Here is a 16,679-nt window from a genome sequence, read left to right on the forward strand (position 1 = left end):
TGGTCTATTCTGGAGAATGTTCCATGTGCACTTGAGAAGAATGTGTATCCTTTTGCTTTGGGATGTAGAGTTCTATAGATGTTCTATTAGCTCCATCTGTTCTAGTGTGTTGTTCAGTGCCTCCGTGTCCTTACTTATTTTCTGTCTGGTGGATCTGTCCTTTGGAGTGAGTGGCGTGTTGAAGTCTCCTAAAATGAATGCATTGCAGTCTATTTCCTCCTTTAGTTCTTTTAGTATTAGTTTCACATATGCTGGTGCTCCTGTGTTGGGTGCATATATATTTATAATGGTTATATCCTCTTGTTGGACTGAGCCTTTTATCATTATGTAATGTCCTTCTTTATCTCTTGTTACTTTCTTTGTTTTGAAGTCTATTTTGTCTGATACTAGTACTGCAACACCTGCTTTTTAATCCCTGTTGTTTGCATGGAATATCTTTTCACATTCCTTGACTTTTAGTCTGTGCATGTCTTTGGGTTTGAGGTGGGTCTCTTGTAAGCAGCATATAGATGGGTCTTTCTTTTTTATGCATTCTATTACTCTGTGTCTTTTGATTGGTGCATTCAGTCCATTTACATTTAGGGTGATAGTTGAAAGATATGTACTTATTGCCATTGCAGGCTTGAGATTCGTGGTTACCAAAGGTTCAAGGTTAGCTTCTTTAGTATCTTACTGCCTAGCTTAACTCGGTTATTGAGCTATTATAGACACTGTCTGGTGATTATTTCTCTTTCCTTTTTCCTATTTCCTATTTCCTATTTCCATTTCCTTTGTAAGTATTATAAAAACCAGTGGCTGCTGGGTGATTTTCTTTTCACTTAATTAAAAAAAAATCTCTACGTAGATTTATTCTCTACATATTTAAATATGTTTATTTAACTGTGTATATGTATTTCTCAATCCTAAATTACACTTCATCATGGTAAAAGATATCTTTTGGTGTAATGTAATTTGGAGAACACGTAATCCTTATTATATAGTAGATGAGGATGGAAAAAAAAAGCATTAACTAATGTTGCTTAATGCTTATGTTTATTGTTTCTGAAAATAATTGCTTATATATATGAGGATGCTATTACTGACCTAATAATTTATTGGGACATGGTACTTTCTGTCAGTGGTGATGAGTTTCAGTGACCCATATGAGTTTTCATGTGATTTCGTTTATACTGGGCTCGATGAGTAGGAAAGAAAATAGGCTGGCTGTGAGAGTTTGTTTTTCTTCTACTGGCTGATCTGTGGAACTGTCAGATGCTTGATACAGGGTACAAGTGTGTCGATTTGGACATTTGTTAATAAGGACCTTTGTTCTTTTTTTATATTATTAGTATTTTTTATTAAGGTATTATTAATATACAATCTTATGAAGGTTTCACATGAGCAACATTGTGGTGACTACAGTCACCCATATTATCAAGTCCCCTCCTTACCCCATTGCAGTCACTAGGACCTTTGTTCTTAACTAACTTATGGAATTATTTATTCAGTCAATATTTAAACTTACTGAGAGGCAGTTCTAGTGCTCCAGGATGTAGGACAATTAATTAAGGAAAAATCACTGCTCTCAGGAGCTCACAGTCTTGAGGAGGAGACAGTTTAGACTCACACCATAAGTAGTATGTGATACATTCTATAATAGTAGCATGTAAAACCCTGTTTTCTCTGAGTATCTGATACTTGAGTATCTTAGTATCTTGCCTGGTTTATGGTCCCTCCTGTTTCAGCACCTTTGCACATGCCCTCACTTGCTTCTTTGTCATTAACTCCTTTGCATTCTTTCTAAGGAAAACTTTGTTAGCTCCCTGCCCCAACCAGATTAGTTCTCTTGTTATATCCTCTCATGATTCTCTTATGGCACTTGTCACAGAAGGTGATTATATTTATTTGTAGGATTATTTGTTTCTTTACCCTGCTGTACTTTATACCATGCCTGTCTTTTTCACCACTGTTTTGCTAACATCTTGCACATGTTAGGTGCTTAGTAGTAGTTTTTGTTAATATTATGTCTCTGGCATCTTAGGTATTTAATAAATTGCTGTTCCACAAATGAATGAATGATACCCTTGGGTTTAGAGTAGAAATTGAGAGAGCAAAGTTTGGGTTAAAACTCAACACTGTTGAGCTTCCATGTGCTAATAGGAGAGTAGCTGTGCTATGCTACTTCTTGTCGGACTAGTAGTAGTACATTTCCACAGTTCCTAGAATTTCCTTTCAAGCTTATAGTAGAACAACAATCTTTTATACTTCTGCTGTTCATTGTAAATTCTGTTTGAGATGAATATGGTTTAAAGTCTTAGCACTGTGGAAAGCCTTGTTTTGAGTGACTATTCCAAAACCTTCTGATCTGAAAGCTAATTCTGATAATTTTCAATTGCCTTAAAAAACTTATATGTTTTCCTTGGCTGTTTGGTTCAAGTTCTGTGTACATTTTGGCTTAATTATATTCTTATAATTGTACATTTGTTAATTTAAAATTGAGATTTGCTTGTGCTATGTCAGTCGTTTGCACTTTCTGCTAATTTATTTCTTATTCATTTATGTATTTAAAATTTTTGAACAGCGATCCAGATAAACACTACTTAATGTATGAACATGAACGGGTGCCCATTGCAGTCTGTGAGAAGGAACCCAGCTCCATCATCGCTTTTGCTCTCAGGTATTCTTCATGGGACTTTTTCACCTATGCTTATATCTTTATATTTTATGTATATTTATCAACTGCCTTATTGTTGAGACCTTTACACAGAGTAAAGCAAAATGATTAAGTATAAGCAAATATATATATTCTTTGGGTATAATACCTTGTTCTCTTACTTTTTCTTACCCAATAATTATAAATATTCTTACCCAAATAATTACAGGATGATTCTTAAGCAAGCTTCTAATAACTAAGTTGATTAGGCACATTTTTTTTTTTTACTAATCCTTGTATCCTGGAACTGTTCTCAGTATTATGCTCTGCATTCATTGTACCCCTTCCTTCCATTCACTTACATAAAATTTGGAACATATCTGCCCTATATCATCTGAGTATCTTTTTTTTACTCTTCATTTCCTTCCTGCTTCCTAAACGTAGCAGGTAAAGTTTTCTGACTTAGAATAATGCCATTCTTACGCCTTAATCCACTTACACACACAAGTTATCATGTGTCTTAAAGAAGCATCCTTCTTTTCAAATATTTTTATATTATGTCTAAAAGAACAAAGCCTTTTAATTTTTACCATATCTTGGCAGTGCTAGAACTTAGTTTAAGTAGAATCTAGGATGTTTAATTTTTTTAAATATTTTTTTCTTTTGGAAGGCATTTAAATTAAAATTTTTCTTTTTATATGTTAGTTGCAAGTAGTCTACTTATTTAAAGAATCTTTAAATGTCTACAATATGTGGTATACTAGGTATTTGATATATAGGAGTGAACAATGTAGATTTATATTACTCAGCATTTATGGAGTTTAGAGTTCACTGTATAATGAGAAATTTCTTTCCTTTAGAAGATTTCATGTGATAAATTTTTTGTCTTTGCTTTTGGCCTTTATTAAGGTAGTATTTCTTTTCACTTTCTTGCTTAGTCATACTACATGAATAGGTAAGAAAGATAGCAAAGCAAGACAAATAAAAAATTTTTTTTGTACTATTAGAAAGTAAGTATTCTAGTAAAGGTTACTTTTTTTTAATGTCTTGGGAAAATAATATACTCTGCTGGGCTCCTCTTGTTCTCTCACATCTGATTTGTCTAGATCAGGGCTCACAGACTGCTAGTCCAAGAGTTGATTTTTTTTTTTACCAATGGAACATTAAAAATTTTTTTTCCTTACAGTTCAGTACCTTTAAGTAAAAAAGAATTCTCAAGTTCTTTTTCTGTTATACTAAACCTGAAGTTTCATACTTTTAAATTACCTGTTCAACCCCTGAAGATATTTCATCTTAATGTTAATATATAGGCTTTCACAGTCATTGCTTAGGATATTGATACTCGTTGGTATGTCAGATCGTATTTTGTATTCTCTTTTTCTTGAATCTTCTTGATAACTTCTGTTGGTTCAACTTAAATGTGTTTAATTCTGGACACTTAAAATGACTATTTCTGTAATGCAAAGCTTATCCTTAAGCATTTGATTTATTTTAAAAGAAGAGCTTATTGTAACATTTTTCAACCTATTTCTGCCTTTAGCTGTAAAGAATACCGAAATGCCTTAGAGGAATTATCCAAAGTAACTCTGAGGAACAGTGTGGAAGAAGGGCCTCCAGTGAACAGGTGAATTGTGATTGAGTAGAATTTCTTTTAATTTAGCTGTGTCATCACTTTTGAAATACTTATACTTCTGTTTTATCATAGCATATTATCAGTATGAAAAGTAATTAGGATATTGACAGTGGTGGTCATATTTTAGTCAGTAATTGATAGAACAAAATTCACATATAGCAAAAAGCTGTATCAGTCCCTTTGGATACCGTTTTCTGAGAATTCCATAGAAGTTCAATGTATATTGTAGATTCATTAACTTTTTATTGTTTTCCTTCAAAAAATAGTAACATTAGGAAATTAGCTATGGCTTATTACCTTTGTAATTTAAAGTATTTGTGAATTTTCCATACTAACTAAAGATCCTAATAGTTAAAAACAACACAAAACCCCCAAACCTAGTTCTTTAGTGTGTTTAGTATTTTAGAAGTTTATACAGAAATTGTCATAGGCTCATTATTTTGATTCTTACTGAAATAGGTTTTTTAACTTTACTAACATGATAAAATTTGATCTGAATTGTATGTTACTGTGGTAACTAGATCAGAAATGTGAAATTGATTATTTTCTGAAATTGTTTGACTTGTAGGTGCCAATATAGCTCTAGTGGGCTTGGGGAAAATACTATAAAAGCCTCTGCTTTCATGTATTTCCATACACTTTTAAAATTATAACACTTTGCTTTCTCCTTCTTAAATTCAGTAGACATTTCAAGACTCTCTCTTCCATGTTGTGACTTTTTAAAATATAAATTATGAATCCGTTTTCTCATATTGTGGTTGGGGTCATGTGGGGAGTAGATTAGTATAGGAATCAAGAGTACTTGCTAATTTCTGTCTGAATAGTATTAAACTAACTTTTCCTTTGTTCTTCATTTTAGTATTTTAGACAGCAGACCAAAGAGTAGCAGTCCTATAAGATTACCTGAGATCAGTGGAGGACAGACAAACCGTGCAGTAGAAACAGAACCACAGCCAAGTAAGATTACAAATGGAGTAGTAGTTATTAGTAGTTTTATTTTTGATTGTGCTTTGAAGAAGAAAACCTATTAAATAAGAAATGCCATCTGGCAAAAATTTATTACTTCTGGTCTTTGAAATAGAATATGCTTTGAAAATTTTTATATATACTCTTTTATGTGTATTTTGCTTTTCTTTGATTCTAACCTTAAGTTATTACTGAATTTGAAACTCCTAGAAACTCATAGGTTTCTGCAAAAAGAAGCAGTATATGTCTTCCTAGACCTCTCAGTTTAAAATGTACAACCTAAGAGCAAGTTCTTAAAGGAAGTTTTTACAGTATTGTTGACATTGTGAAAAAGAACCTTTCATGCATTACCTCCTTTAATGCCAACAATAACCACATGAGAGTTATATGACATACCCCATTTTTTAGAAAGGAAGTTAAGACTTAGATTAAGGAACTTGTTCAGGATTATGGAGTCTCTGACTTTGTCAGTTAGGAGTGTATTCGCTACAAGTAATAGAAAACTTAAGTGACTACACTAGGGCTTAAACAAATGATGGTATAGACTTTTTCTAAAATAGCAACGTCTAGAGGCAGGCAGTTGCTGACATTGATTCAGTTACTTGGTATTGTTATGACGATACAGGATAGTTTCTCTATGATTCTCTTATGTTTTCCTCAGGGCCAAGATGTTCCATTTCTGTATACATTTGAGGCAGAAAGAAAGAAGTATAAACTATTGCTGTTCACTTTTATAGGGAAAGCCTCTCTTCAGTCTCACTGGTTAGAATAGATCTCATGGCCACCCCTCCCTGCAAAGGAGACTGGGAGGGTAGTGAGTAACATTGTCCTGGTTGGCTTATACAGAGCATGATTCATGCTTAAGTTCTAAACGTTGCTTCCCCCACAAAAATTTGGAGTTCTTTTAGAAGGGAACAAGGTGGGATTGGATATTAAAGAGGCCATGCTGATGTCTGCCAGTCCTAACTAAGCATTTTATGATTGATGTTTTATAGATGGCATTTCTACATTTTGTTAATGCCAAATGTACAAGACTAGAATTATATATACTAAGCTCACAGATCATACATAGATCATATATATATATTAGGCTCAAAACTAAGAATGAAAGTAGAGAGAAAGCTTTAGTAGTATTTTTGGCCATCTTAAACTACTTTCTCAACACTAGACACAAAATCTTATATTTTGCTGTTTTAAGATGTTAGTACAAAAATATAAAGATACTACCTTTAACTCTGAATGCTGATAGCTTAATATTGTGTTATATTAGCTTAATTAATTAACTGTATTGCAGTACTGCAAGACCTCAGCCTTTAATCTTGTTGCTTAAGATATTCTGACTGCCTTAGAAAGATATTTTTGCAGACTTTATATAGAATTTTTCACATTTTGATTTTTAGCTGTCTGAACATTACACTGCTCTTCTATGATTTTGGTAAGAGTGCTTGACTAGCCCCCACCTGCAATAAATAAAACGTGTGGGTTAATAATTTGTATAAATGAAAGTATTACTCATATTTCTTACCCTCATATAATGGTTACTGCTAACCAAGGAATGAGTTGAGAAGTTTTATTTTTCCACTTGCAGTGAGTGACCTGTACTTAATATGTTACCTCTTATTTTTAGCCAAAAAGGCTTCTGGAATGTTGTCCTTCTTTTGAGGGACAGCAGGGAGAAGCCCTGATCTCACTTCCCAGAAGAGAGAGACCTTACGTGGAGCAGATAGTGCTTACTACCAGGTTGGGCAGACGGGCAAGGAGGGGACCGAGAATCAAGGCATTGAGCCTCAAGGTGTGTGAAAGGAGACCATATGTACTTCTCCTAGGCTTTCATTTACTTATTTTAGTTGCTTATGTTCCTTAAATCCTTAAGCAGATAATTCTTAACTCCTGAAACCAGGGCATCCCCTCTTCTCACACCTCAGTGTATAGAGTGGGGAAAAAAAGCGCAGTGCTTGGAGAGTCCAACTAATTTTGGATGCCATTGCTGTCACTTGCTGTGTGGTAGAATCACAGATCCTTAGTTCCCATATCTGTAAAGTGGCAAAAGCAATTTTTCCCGAGGTGTATTGAGGACTAACTGATATAACACACGTAAAACATCTGTTTCACCATGTAAATCACAGTATACATTCAAAATATTTTCACTGCTCTACTCCCTCAGATGTTTTCTTTTCCATTCTCTATGAGGTTCAGGTTGTTAATGTCCATCTTCATTTTGGTGTTTAAAAAATATGCCTACTTGATTGTGTTTGAGTATGAGGCTAGTCAGGTTTCAGCAAACGATGCTGACCTGTTTCTGTAAATAAAATTGTATCGGGATACAGGCACACAGATTCATTCGCTTACTGTCTGGCTGCTTTCACATTGTATTGGTCAGTAGTTGTGCCTGATGAATGAGTAAAATATTTACCCCCTGACTCTTTACAGAAATAGTTGTGTTCCTGGGGTAAATCATGAATTAGTAGTGCATAAGTTTTCATTATTACTTAATTACTATTCTATAGGCTGCTATTGGTCTGTGATCCTTGGAAGGCACTGGTGCTTTGGAAAAAAAAAACTTTGAAATGTGAAACTCAGAGGATGGCTTATTCTTTTAGATATTAAAATGTATTCTAAATCTGTAGTAATAGAGTGGATAGTAGGTTTGCTGGACAAATCAAATATAAAAAAATGGCTCTGAGGTAGACACTAGTATATTTTATATATTATATGTTTATCTTTGTATATGATAAAGCATCTCATATTGTGAGGGAGGTATTACACATGGGGAAGCTGGTCATAAACTGGATGTAAAAGTTGAGTTAGTATATTGCTATCATAGGATTCACTTAAATATGAGAAAAATTATTCTTCAACCTGAGTTCTTTGTTTTTAATCAACAAATTGATCTTTCAAAAGGTTCGTACATTTCATTGTAAGTAGTATACAGTTTCATCATATACCTAATGTTTGCTTGAGAGTGACTTGACTGGATAGTAAGAGTCGACTTACTAGTTTTTATTGTTATATCAGGGAAAAAAGAAGAGACAGAATGAACTGATAAGTAAAACTTTGGCTTTACTAATGATATTAAACCTTTTAGATGAAGTGGATGGAGGAGATACACAAAAGAAGCAACTCACAAATCCTCATGTGGAGCTTCGTACGTATGAGATAAAATATTGTTGGTTTGGGAACAGGGACTTCGAGCAAAAACTCTATTTTTTGAGGTTTCTAGCTTCATACTTGATAAATATCCTTTTTCTTGAAATGAGTATTAAGTCTGTGTACTGGCATAAGGCTTATTTAATCTATATTTAGTTCATATAAGTATCAATTTACAAAGAAATACAATGTGATTAATTCATAAATTTACTTGAAACTATATAGTTATGAATTACAATGTGATTTAATTTCTAATGTTTAAATAATTACTTACTGTATTATCTAGAACCACAGCACCTTGCCAAGGCATCTAGAATTGTGTGTGTGTATGTGGGTGCCAAACATTTATCATCCAGAATAATATAATGTTCAGTAAAACATATGTGAAAATACAATGATGAAAATGCAGTAACCAGTATACAATTAGAAATGGATCTTATTTAATGTCTGATTTTTCTCTACATGTGTAAGGGGTCATAAGGTGCTCTTTAATCCTCAGGATCACCTTGAGCAGTATTGTGATAAATAGGGATGTAGCCTTAACATAAAAAATATTATCATAGAGAAAAGTAAATGGTTGCATTTGTCGGAGGATGGGGAGTATGCAAGAAGGAAGAGAGATTTCTGATGTATAAAGCTTTTTTAAAAAAAACCACTTCTATTTATAGAATTTTCTGATGCTAATGCCAAGTTTTACTCTCAGCTCTACTATGCGGGAGAGTTTCATAAGATGCGTGAAGTGATTCTGGGCAGCAGTGAGGAAGATTTTATGCGTTCTCTTTCCCACTCGTCACCCTGGCAGGCCCGAGGAGGCAAATCAGGAGCTGCCTTCTATGTAACTGAAGGTAAGTCTTTGTAATCACTTACCGATTGAGTAGTATCCATCTTTTTCCCTCAGATAATTTATGAGTCACTTGAAGTGAAGTAGTATGATACTGCTGTCGGTTGGCAAAGTTTTCTGTTTTATTTTTGTTTGAGAATATGTGATAAAAATATTTGAGAGAATATACATGTATGTGATATATAAGTAGAGACAGACATGATCAAATCCTTACCAAACTCTCTCCAGTCCTGAGTTCTCCAAATATAAATAGTAACAGAACACTTCTAGAAAAGTCAAAAAGGTACTTCAGAGCTGATGAGAGAAAGATAAAAGTAGAAATATTTAACCTGAAAATGGGAAGGCCAACTTCTTAACCTATGAAGGTTTACAGAAGATCATGGCCATTTGTACTTGACATTCCATTTTCCATGCCCACTGAGTGAAATTATTTGAGAAAATGCAGTAGGAAGGAGGTTACTTAATAACTGTAATAGCTGTGTCTTACTGGATTGTTAACAAAAGAGTTTATAAAATTCTTTTAGTTTTAAAAAGTAGATCATCTAGCTATGAATTTAGGTCTGGTATTGTCAAAACTGGTTGGGTCTTTATTCTATAATCCTCAGGAGCCCTTCCAGCCCTTCAATTATTTGAAGACTGTTTTGATCAAATTTTTCTCTGTGACATCAGGAAACAGCCCTTAAAAAATGTGAAGCAAGCAAATCATTTGGGATCTTTGGAATGATTTATTATAGATTCCCTCAGTAAATAATTGTGATTGAATAAACACATGAACTTTCTGCCTTTTCGATGATAGATTCATTTTGAAGCAAATGCCTCATCTGGAAGTCCAGTCTTTCCTTGACTTTGCACCTCACTACTTCACTTATATTACAAACGCTGTTCAACAAAAGGTAGAAATCCTGAACCTGGGTATATAATTAGAGATTCCAGGGCTTTTTCACATCCCCAGAGTTAGTCCCAGTGGCAGTTTTCTCTGTGGTAAGATGACTGGACCTATGACTGGATCTCTTTTATTCTGTTTAGGTGTAATAGAATGCAATGATTTTCCCTTCCCTACCTTTGCCAGTGAGGGCTCAATGTTGAGCAAGTTGCATTTAATTAGTGTATATATAAAAGTCAATTAGAAACATTGAGATTGGTTGAAAGTAGTTGCACATTTAATAATTTATAATTTTATTGAGAAATTTGAAATGTGTTGAGAAATGAGGCTAATGGGTCCCTTAGGTAGAAAGAGAGGAAGCCAGAGGCTCAAATTTGCCACTTGTCATTGAGCAATGACTCCAGTAAGAGTATGAAGGAGTCACATGGATTTTTTTGTTCATTTATGATTTATTGCATGTTAATGGGGAAATTACATGTCATAATAAGACTCATAAATTGAGAAATGGTAAAGGATTATCTCTTGGGAGAATGTGATGGATCTAACATTTTTACTGGCATTGCTGCTTTACCTGCTTCCGAGATTCAAGGGTTTCTCTGACTTGCCGTATTAATAGAAAATCATGTTGGATACTACACAGATAATCCAGATACTGGTATTAAATTATAAATAATCCTTTTTGATAAAGTTTATTTTCACCTTTTCTTGATTAGAGGCCCACTGCATTGGCCAAAATTCTTGGAGTTTACAGAATTGGTTATAAGAATTCTCAGAACAACACCGAGAAGAAGTTAGATCTTCTTGTCGTGGAAAACCTTTTTTATGGGACAAAGATGGGACAGGTGAGGATACTGGACTATGCAAAGCATTTAGCTTTTTCCTAGAACCCTTTGCACTTCTGGTTCCTGAATAGAGAAAATCAGAAAATAACATCGTACTGGAGAGTAAATACTAAACTTGGGTTGTTAGGCCAAAGTTACTTTTGACTTACGAACCCTGTGGGAAAGAATGAAGAAGATACAGACTACTCCTAAAATTGAACATGTCCAATGTTCTAGAAATACAGAATTATAGAATTAGAAGGCAGATCTCCTTCTACCATTTCAGTTTTAAAGATGAAGGCACTGAGGCATAGAGAAATTAAGTACATTAGGGCAGTCACACAGGTGTTCCTAGCACTCAGGTTGGTCTGCATTCTAGAACAGTCCTCTTCAAAGTGCTGTCCTTAAACTGTTTCCAGTCTGTGGTGACATAAGGAGCTTGTGCTAGAATGTAATTCAGTGCCCTGCTATTTTCATTGAAAATGAATTGCTATGAGAAAAACATCAGCTGAAGTTAGGAGTGTGTTTAATGATGGAATTGTTTTACACTCTGGTGCCTGCTCTTTATCATCATGAGCCAGGCACAACTGACTAGCATTGGTCTGTGGAATACACGTCAGGTCACACTGGTCTAGTACCCAAGTTCCCTCACTTTTGAGTGTGTTGTTTTCCTACTGCCCCAAACTTCCTAGAATTGCTGTTGTCTCTACATTGCCATAAGTAATTACACAGTTTTGATATGACCCAAAGATACATTTGTGGAGTTACTTGTTAATGTTTCTTAAAGTTGATTAAATGGGTCAGTTGATCTCTGAAATGTTTCAGTAATTGAGGTCCTAAGTGTTAATTTCATGTACTACAGTTATATCAACATGTATTTTATGTATTATATAATTATAATGCATGTATTTTATGACTTATGTTATATGTTATGATTAAATTTTTAAATTAAATTTAAAGGTATATGTAATGATAGTGGCTACAAGGAATCTTTCTTCCTCTTTCGATTTAATTATATTAATTTATCATTTTTAGCAACTCTCACGTGAATGACAGAGAATTTTCTTTCTGCTAGGTTTTCGATTTGAAGGGTTCACTTAGGAATAGAAATGTAAAAACTGATACCGGGAAAGAGAGTTGTGATGTAGTCCTGCTGGATGAAAATCTCTTAAAGATGGTTTGTGACAACCCTCTGTATATCCATTCTCATTCCAAGGCTATGCTGAGAGCCTCGATCCATAGCAACTCTCACTTTCTTTCTAGCCACCTCATTATAGATTATTCTTTGCTGGTTGGGCGAGATGATACCAGCATTGAGCTGGTAGTTGGAATTATAGGTAAATCAAGAAGCATACCTTACTTAGAGTTCATGATTGAAACTGGATTAAATTATTTGAAGATTATACTGAACCTGGTCTAGTAGTTGAATATTTTCAATTACTAGTATAGAATATTTTCACCAACTTTCACTTAAAAACTAAAAAATAATCATTATTTAATTCTAGTACCTTCCATTCAGTTTCCTCATTCCTATTTTTATCATATTTACCAAAAATATGTTCAAAAAGTCGCTTATAAATGAAACCCTGTGAGGATTAAATGGATGCCTATGGTGAAAACCCTTAGGAGAGCACCTGGCATATTGTCAGCACTCAGGAAATGTTAACTATTATAGAAGTAATAGTAATTAGTGTTGTCATTTGTTTATATCTATTAACATAGCTTTGTTGGTAATATTGTCCCCTGCAACAGATTATATTCGAACATTTACGTGCGACAAAAAGCTTGAGATGGTTGTGAAATCAACAGGGATTTTAGGAGGACAAGGTGAGCAGAATTTTCATTTTGTTTACCCTTCCAGCTGTTCTCATATCTTCCTTATTAACATTTTTAACAATGAATACTTAAAAATGGATATATATATATATTTTAAGTGGTTTTCTCTGATTTTATTATTTCCAAAATAATCAAATAATAAAGGGAATTGTTTACTTGGGGAGATCTTGGGTTTAAATTTGTGTTAAAATGCCAGCGATTTTTAAAATTAAAAGTCAAAGAAAAAAGCCAGAGGGTGTCTGATTAACACTCGAAATCTAAGTTTTCTGAGCACTGCTGGCCCCATTTGTGCTTTCCTACAATTCTCATCTCAAGTCAAGGGCTAGTCTTTTAAAATAGAAACTCCTGCCAGGAAGGCCATGTCCCATGTCCTGTGGCACAGTGAGCACCCTTGCCTCCTTTCGGAGACTGCTGAGGTGTGTGTCTATGGCAGTTTACATGAAAGACAGTAGTCGTTGAAGTCAGATGCCTGCTCAGTTATGTAACAGCTTTCTTTTCCCTTTTCTATTTAATAATCTTAGGTAAAATGCCAACTGTGGTCTCTCCAGAGCTGTACAGGACTAGATTTTGTGAAGCAATGGACAAGTATTTCCTGATGGTACCAGACCACTGGACAGGCTTAGGTCTGAACTGCTGAAATGAAGCACATATTTTGAAATGGACTGTGAAGGAAGGGGGCTGGAACAAAGGACCAAAAATAAGTTACATGTTTTCTTTCTTCATCACATCACCACTGTATGCCAGGCTCTTTCATTCTATGGCTGTGTAGGTCTGTAACTGAAGGGTTAAAACGCCATGGATTTGTACTTTGATTTTGATACTTACAAATTAGCTATCCCTAGGCTGGGAAGTTGCCTGAACATTTTTTCACTTAAGCTAAAATACAGACACATTTTAAAAGCCTAAGAGATGGTTAGAGATGAGGAGATAGGGTGAAAAATAGGTTGTCATATTTGCTAACAATCCTGTTATAAAAACAGTCTCACAGATTGTGACTCTCTTGTTATGATGTTTGTCACATTCGTTACTTAGCATTTATAGAGCTGGTGATTCATTTTGCGTTTCTTAGGTAGCAGTTTAATGTTGCCTAGGTAGAATTTCTGAAACCTTGAAAAAATTCTGAATTATTCTATTAATGGCCAGTTGAACAGAATGACACACCTGTTCTTGTTTTATTTGAGGAATTTGAGTTAAATTGGGATTCCTGTCATGTTCCGTTTCTTGCCATTTTCAAGTATGTTTGATGTTTTCAAGTTCTGTTTTTATTTGTCTGTGGGTGACAGGAGACTATATCCATTAACTTTAGGCCTTTTTCTGGAGCTATTTTTTAAGCTTCTTTATAATTTAATATGTTACACTGCACTTATCTGCATATGCTCATATTCTAGGGTTTTTCCCTCACTTTTCAGGGAAACATTAGTATATGAGTCCAGTGAGTAAATACACAAAAGGAAAATTATTAATGAAGAATTTTTCTTAATGTTAAAAATAAATGAGACCCGATTAAAGACATTGGGTGAGAGGGAAGCACTTGCTTGCTTTTTTTGGTAAAGGTAAAGTCTTTTTCAATATAACCAGCAATTTAAGTGGCATCTGTAAAATTAAGTTTCCAGTGTGGACATCCATCCCTTAACTGTCTGTACCAGTTTCTAGGCAAGTTCTGACTATTGAGAAATACTAAAAGACAAAGTATTCTTAGTAAGGAACTTCTTGTTTGATAGAGTTTTCATTTGTTTAAAAAGTGATCAGAAGTACTAAAGTCTCTCTGAGGAAATAAGGTAACCCCAAATATTTCCTCTTGGCCTCTTTCCGTAACAGGGATAATTTGGGGATTTATAAAGTTTTCTAAAGTTCTACTCTTTTCAGGCTTCCTATGTAGCACATTTCTATGATAACTTTCATGTAGTAAGATAAAGAAATCTGGATACATTCCAGTTACAGACACTGTAAATACATGAAACAGGAATATTTTGGAAAGTTTTGCCTTAAATAATGGAAGTATTAGTTTGGTGTTAGAAACGTGGTTTGTTTTGAATTAGACCCAAATTGACCAAGGACTTATGAATGATTTGATAAGCACTTCTTTTAAGAATAAACAAAAAGATGTGGTGTGCCTTTTGAAAACCTAGAAAACACTGGTGATTTTTTTTTGAAATTAAAGACCAGTAAAGAAGTTGTACAGGAGTGAAAAATATGTGCAACATTCTTTAGAGTTCATATGTGTTCAAGAACAATGGATTTTGCATTTCATTTTGAATGCAAACCCTGTTTTGTCTCTGTTCATTTTTTCCTTCTAGACGCTTAGGGGTATTTATCCTGTCCATTTCCTGTACCCCAGTCATGAATACTTCAAGCAGGAAGTGTCTTCCCCTAGCTCTGATAAGGTTGTTTTTTTTTTTAATCTTAATACTGTGTGACTAGCTTGGGTCAGTCCTCCATTGGAATAGCTCCTGACAATAATGTGTCAGGTTGATTTTGTTTTCCTTTCCCGAACTTGAAGAACTGTTTTTTAAAGTAGTGCTGCTGCTTAGATAGTTTTGTGGCTAAAAACAGTTCCAGTCTAATTTGAAGCAATACTTGCTGCCTTGGAAGGGGGATTTGTCCTTTTACAACTATCTTAATGAAAGGGAAATACACAATTTAATTTGTGAGTGGCAGAACTATGTCCCTGGCCCCTTGCTGCTCTTGGTTAGGCCACTACCACATATGTAAGGTGTTTCAAATATTGTGCTACTCATTGTTAAGCTTTAACTCTCTTAAATTCCCTTTCAAGCCCTGGACAATAGTAATGCTGAAAAATTGAGAATGAAGAAGAAATCTTAATACTTTCTTTCTTAGAGTAAAATATGAATACTGAGAATAACTGAAAGCACAGAAAAGTTATGTGTACATGTTGCATTGTATAAAAGTCTTATTTACAAAAATGAAATTTTTTTGATGCTGTCAAAACTATTAAGAAGTGAAAAGGATATGCTTTTTTTTAACCCAAGCCTATTGAATATTTAAAATTTGTAGGTATTCAAAATTTCCTACAAAATGTCCTTTCTATAATTTTTTCCTTGATCCAGCAATGAGGGTTTTCTAGCTTTGGCTTTTATTGGGTATTATAAATAGTAGGGTTGTGTTGGTTTTTGTGGCAGCAGTTTCCCCTTGGCGTTTTACCCATTAGCAGTGGGCTTGTGTAAAACTGCCAAGGAAAGTAATCTACCTGTAGAAAGCTCGCTTAACTAGCAGAGTGAACACTGTTGTGAATGAGCCTTATGGTGAAACAAGCCATTCATTATTTCCCAAGTGTTAATTTAACATACTGATTCATGCAGTATTCAAACCATCTAGTGCAATGCCTTTTTTTGTTTGTTTTTGTAATACAGGTGCAGTGTATTATAGAAAAACAAAAATTATAATCATGAGCAGTTTTATTATGCTGCGTGCTAATTTTGTAAAAAATGTACATTATGTTTTTTGACAGGTTTAATTTTAACTAGAGAAATGACATTGTAAATCATAATAGCCTCTTTTAACTTAATATGAAAAATTCAGTTAACAATATTGAAAATACTTACTGTATTATATTGTATATATTTCTCTACTTTGGTTCCAGCTGTTTTTTTTTATATGATTGACATGTTATTTAAGAGATAAAACTGCCTTGAACTTCTGGAGACTGTAAATAAAGAGGACTTAAGCCTTTTCTACCCTCCTGATTTGTCTGTGTTTCTGCCTTCCTAAAGCCAGTGTTTCGTAGCTCTCATTTGTTGGGAGGTTTTGATTACTGATTCAATCTCCTTACTAGTTATGGTTCTGTTCAGACTTTGTTATTTCTTCATAATTTAATCTTGGTAGGTTGTATGTTTCTAGGAATTTAGCTGTTCCTTCTAGGTTATCCAGTTTTTTGGCTTACAGCTGTTTGTGGTATTCTC

At 34.2% G+C, this 16,679-nt stretch overlaps 1 protein-coding gene across 1 annotated transcript; it reads left to right on the forward strand.

The window, feature by feature from the left end:
- The first annotated feature begins 2,096 nt into the window (after positions 1 to 2,096).
- On the forward strand, positions 2,097 to 16,450 carry LOC130684053 (1-phosphatidylinositol 3-phosphate 5-kinase-like). Its single transcript, XM_057503622.1, has 8 exons — positions 2,097 to 2,656; positions 4,173 to 4,256; positions 5,125 to 5,222; positions 8,317 to 8,376; positions 9,047 to 9,223; positions 10,816 to 10,944; positions 12,676 to 12,750; positions 13,281 to 16,450. The coding sequence occupies exons 1-6, from the start codon at positions 2,538 to 2,540 to the stop codon at positions 10,863 to 10,865; spliced, it is 588 nt and encodes a 195-aa protein (XP_057359605.1). The 5' UTR covers positions 2,097 to 2,537; the 3' UTR covers positions 10,866 to 10,944; positions 12,676 to 12,750; positions 13,281 to 16,450.
- The last annotated feature ends 229 nt before the right edge of the window (positions 16,451 to 16,679 follow it).

Source organism: Manis pentadactyla, chromosome 6, assembly GCF_030020395.1.
Source record: "Manis pentadactyla isolate mManPen7 chromosome 6, mManPen7.hap1, whole genome shotgun sequence".
Classification (NCBI taxonomy): Eukaryota; Metazoa; Chordata; class Mammalia; order Pholidota; family Manidae; genus Manis; species Manis pentadactyla.

What these genes read in the sequence shown, in the direction of transcription:
- LOC130684053 (XM_057503622.1), top strand. Translation starts at nt 2,538, where the DNA reads ATGTATTTAAAATTTTTGAACAGCGATCCAGATAAACACTACTTAATG. An exon ending in AAATCCTCATGTGGAGCTTC is followed by an intron (nt 8,377 to 9,046) that starts GTACGTATGAGA and finishes TTCTATTTATAG; the next exon opens with AATTTTCTGATGCTAATGCC. An exon ending in TGCCTTCTATGTAACTGAAG is followed by an intron (nt 9,224 to 10,815) that starts GTAAGTCTTTGT and finishes TTTCTTGATTAG; the next exon opens with AGGCCCACTGCATTGGCCAA.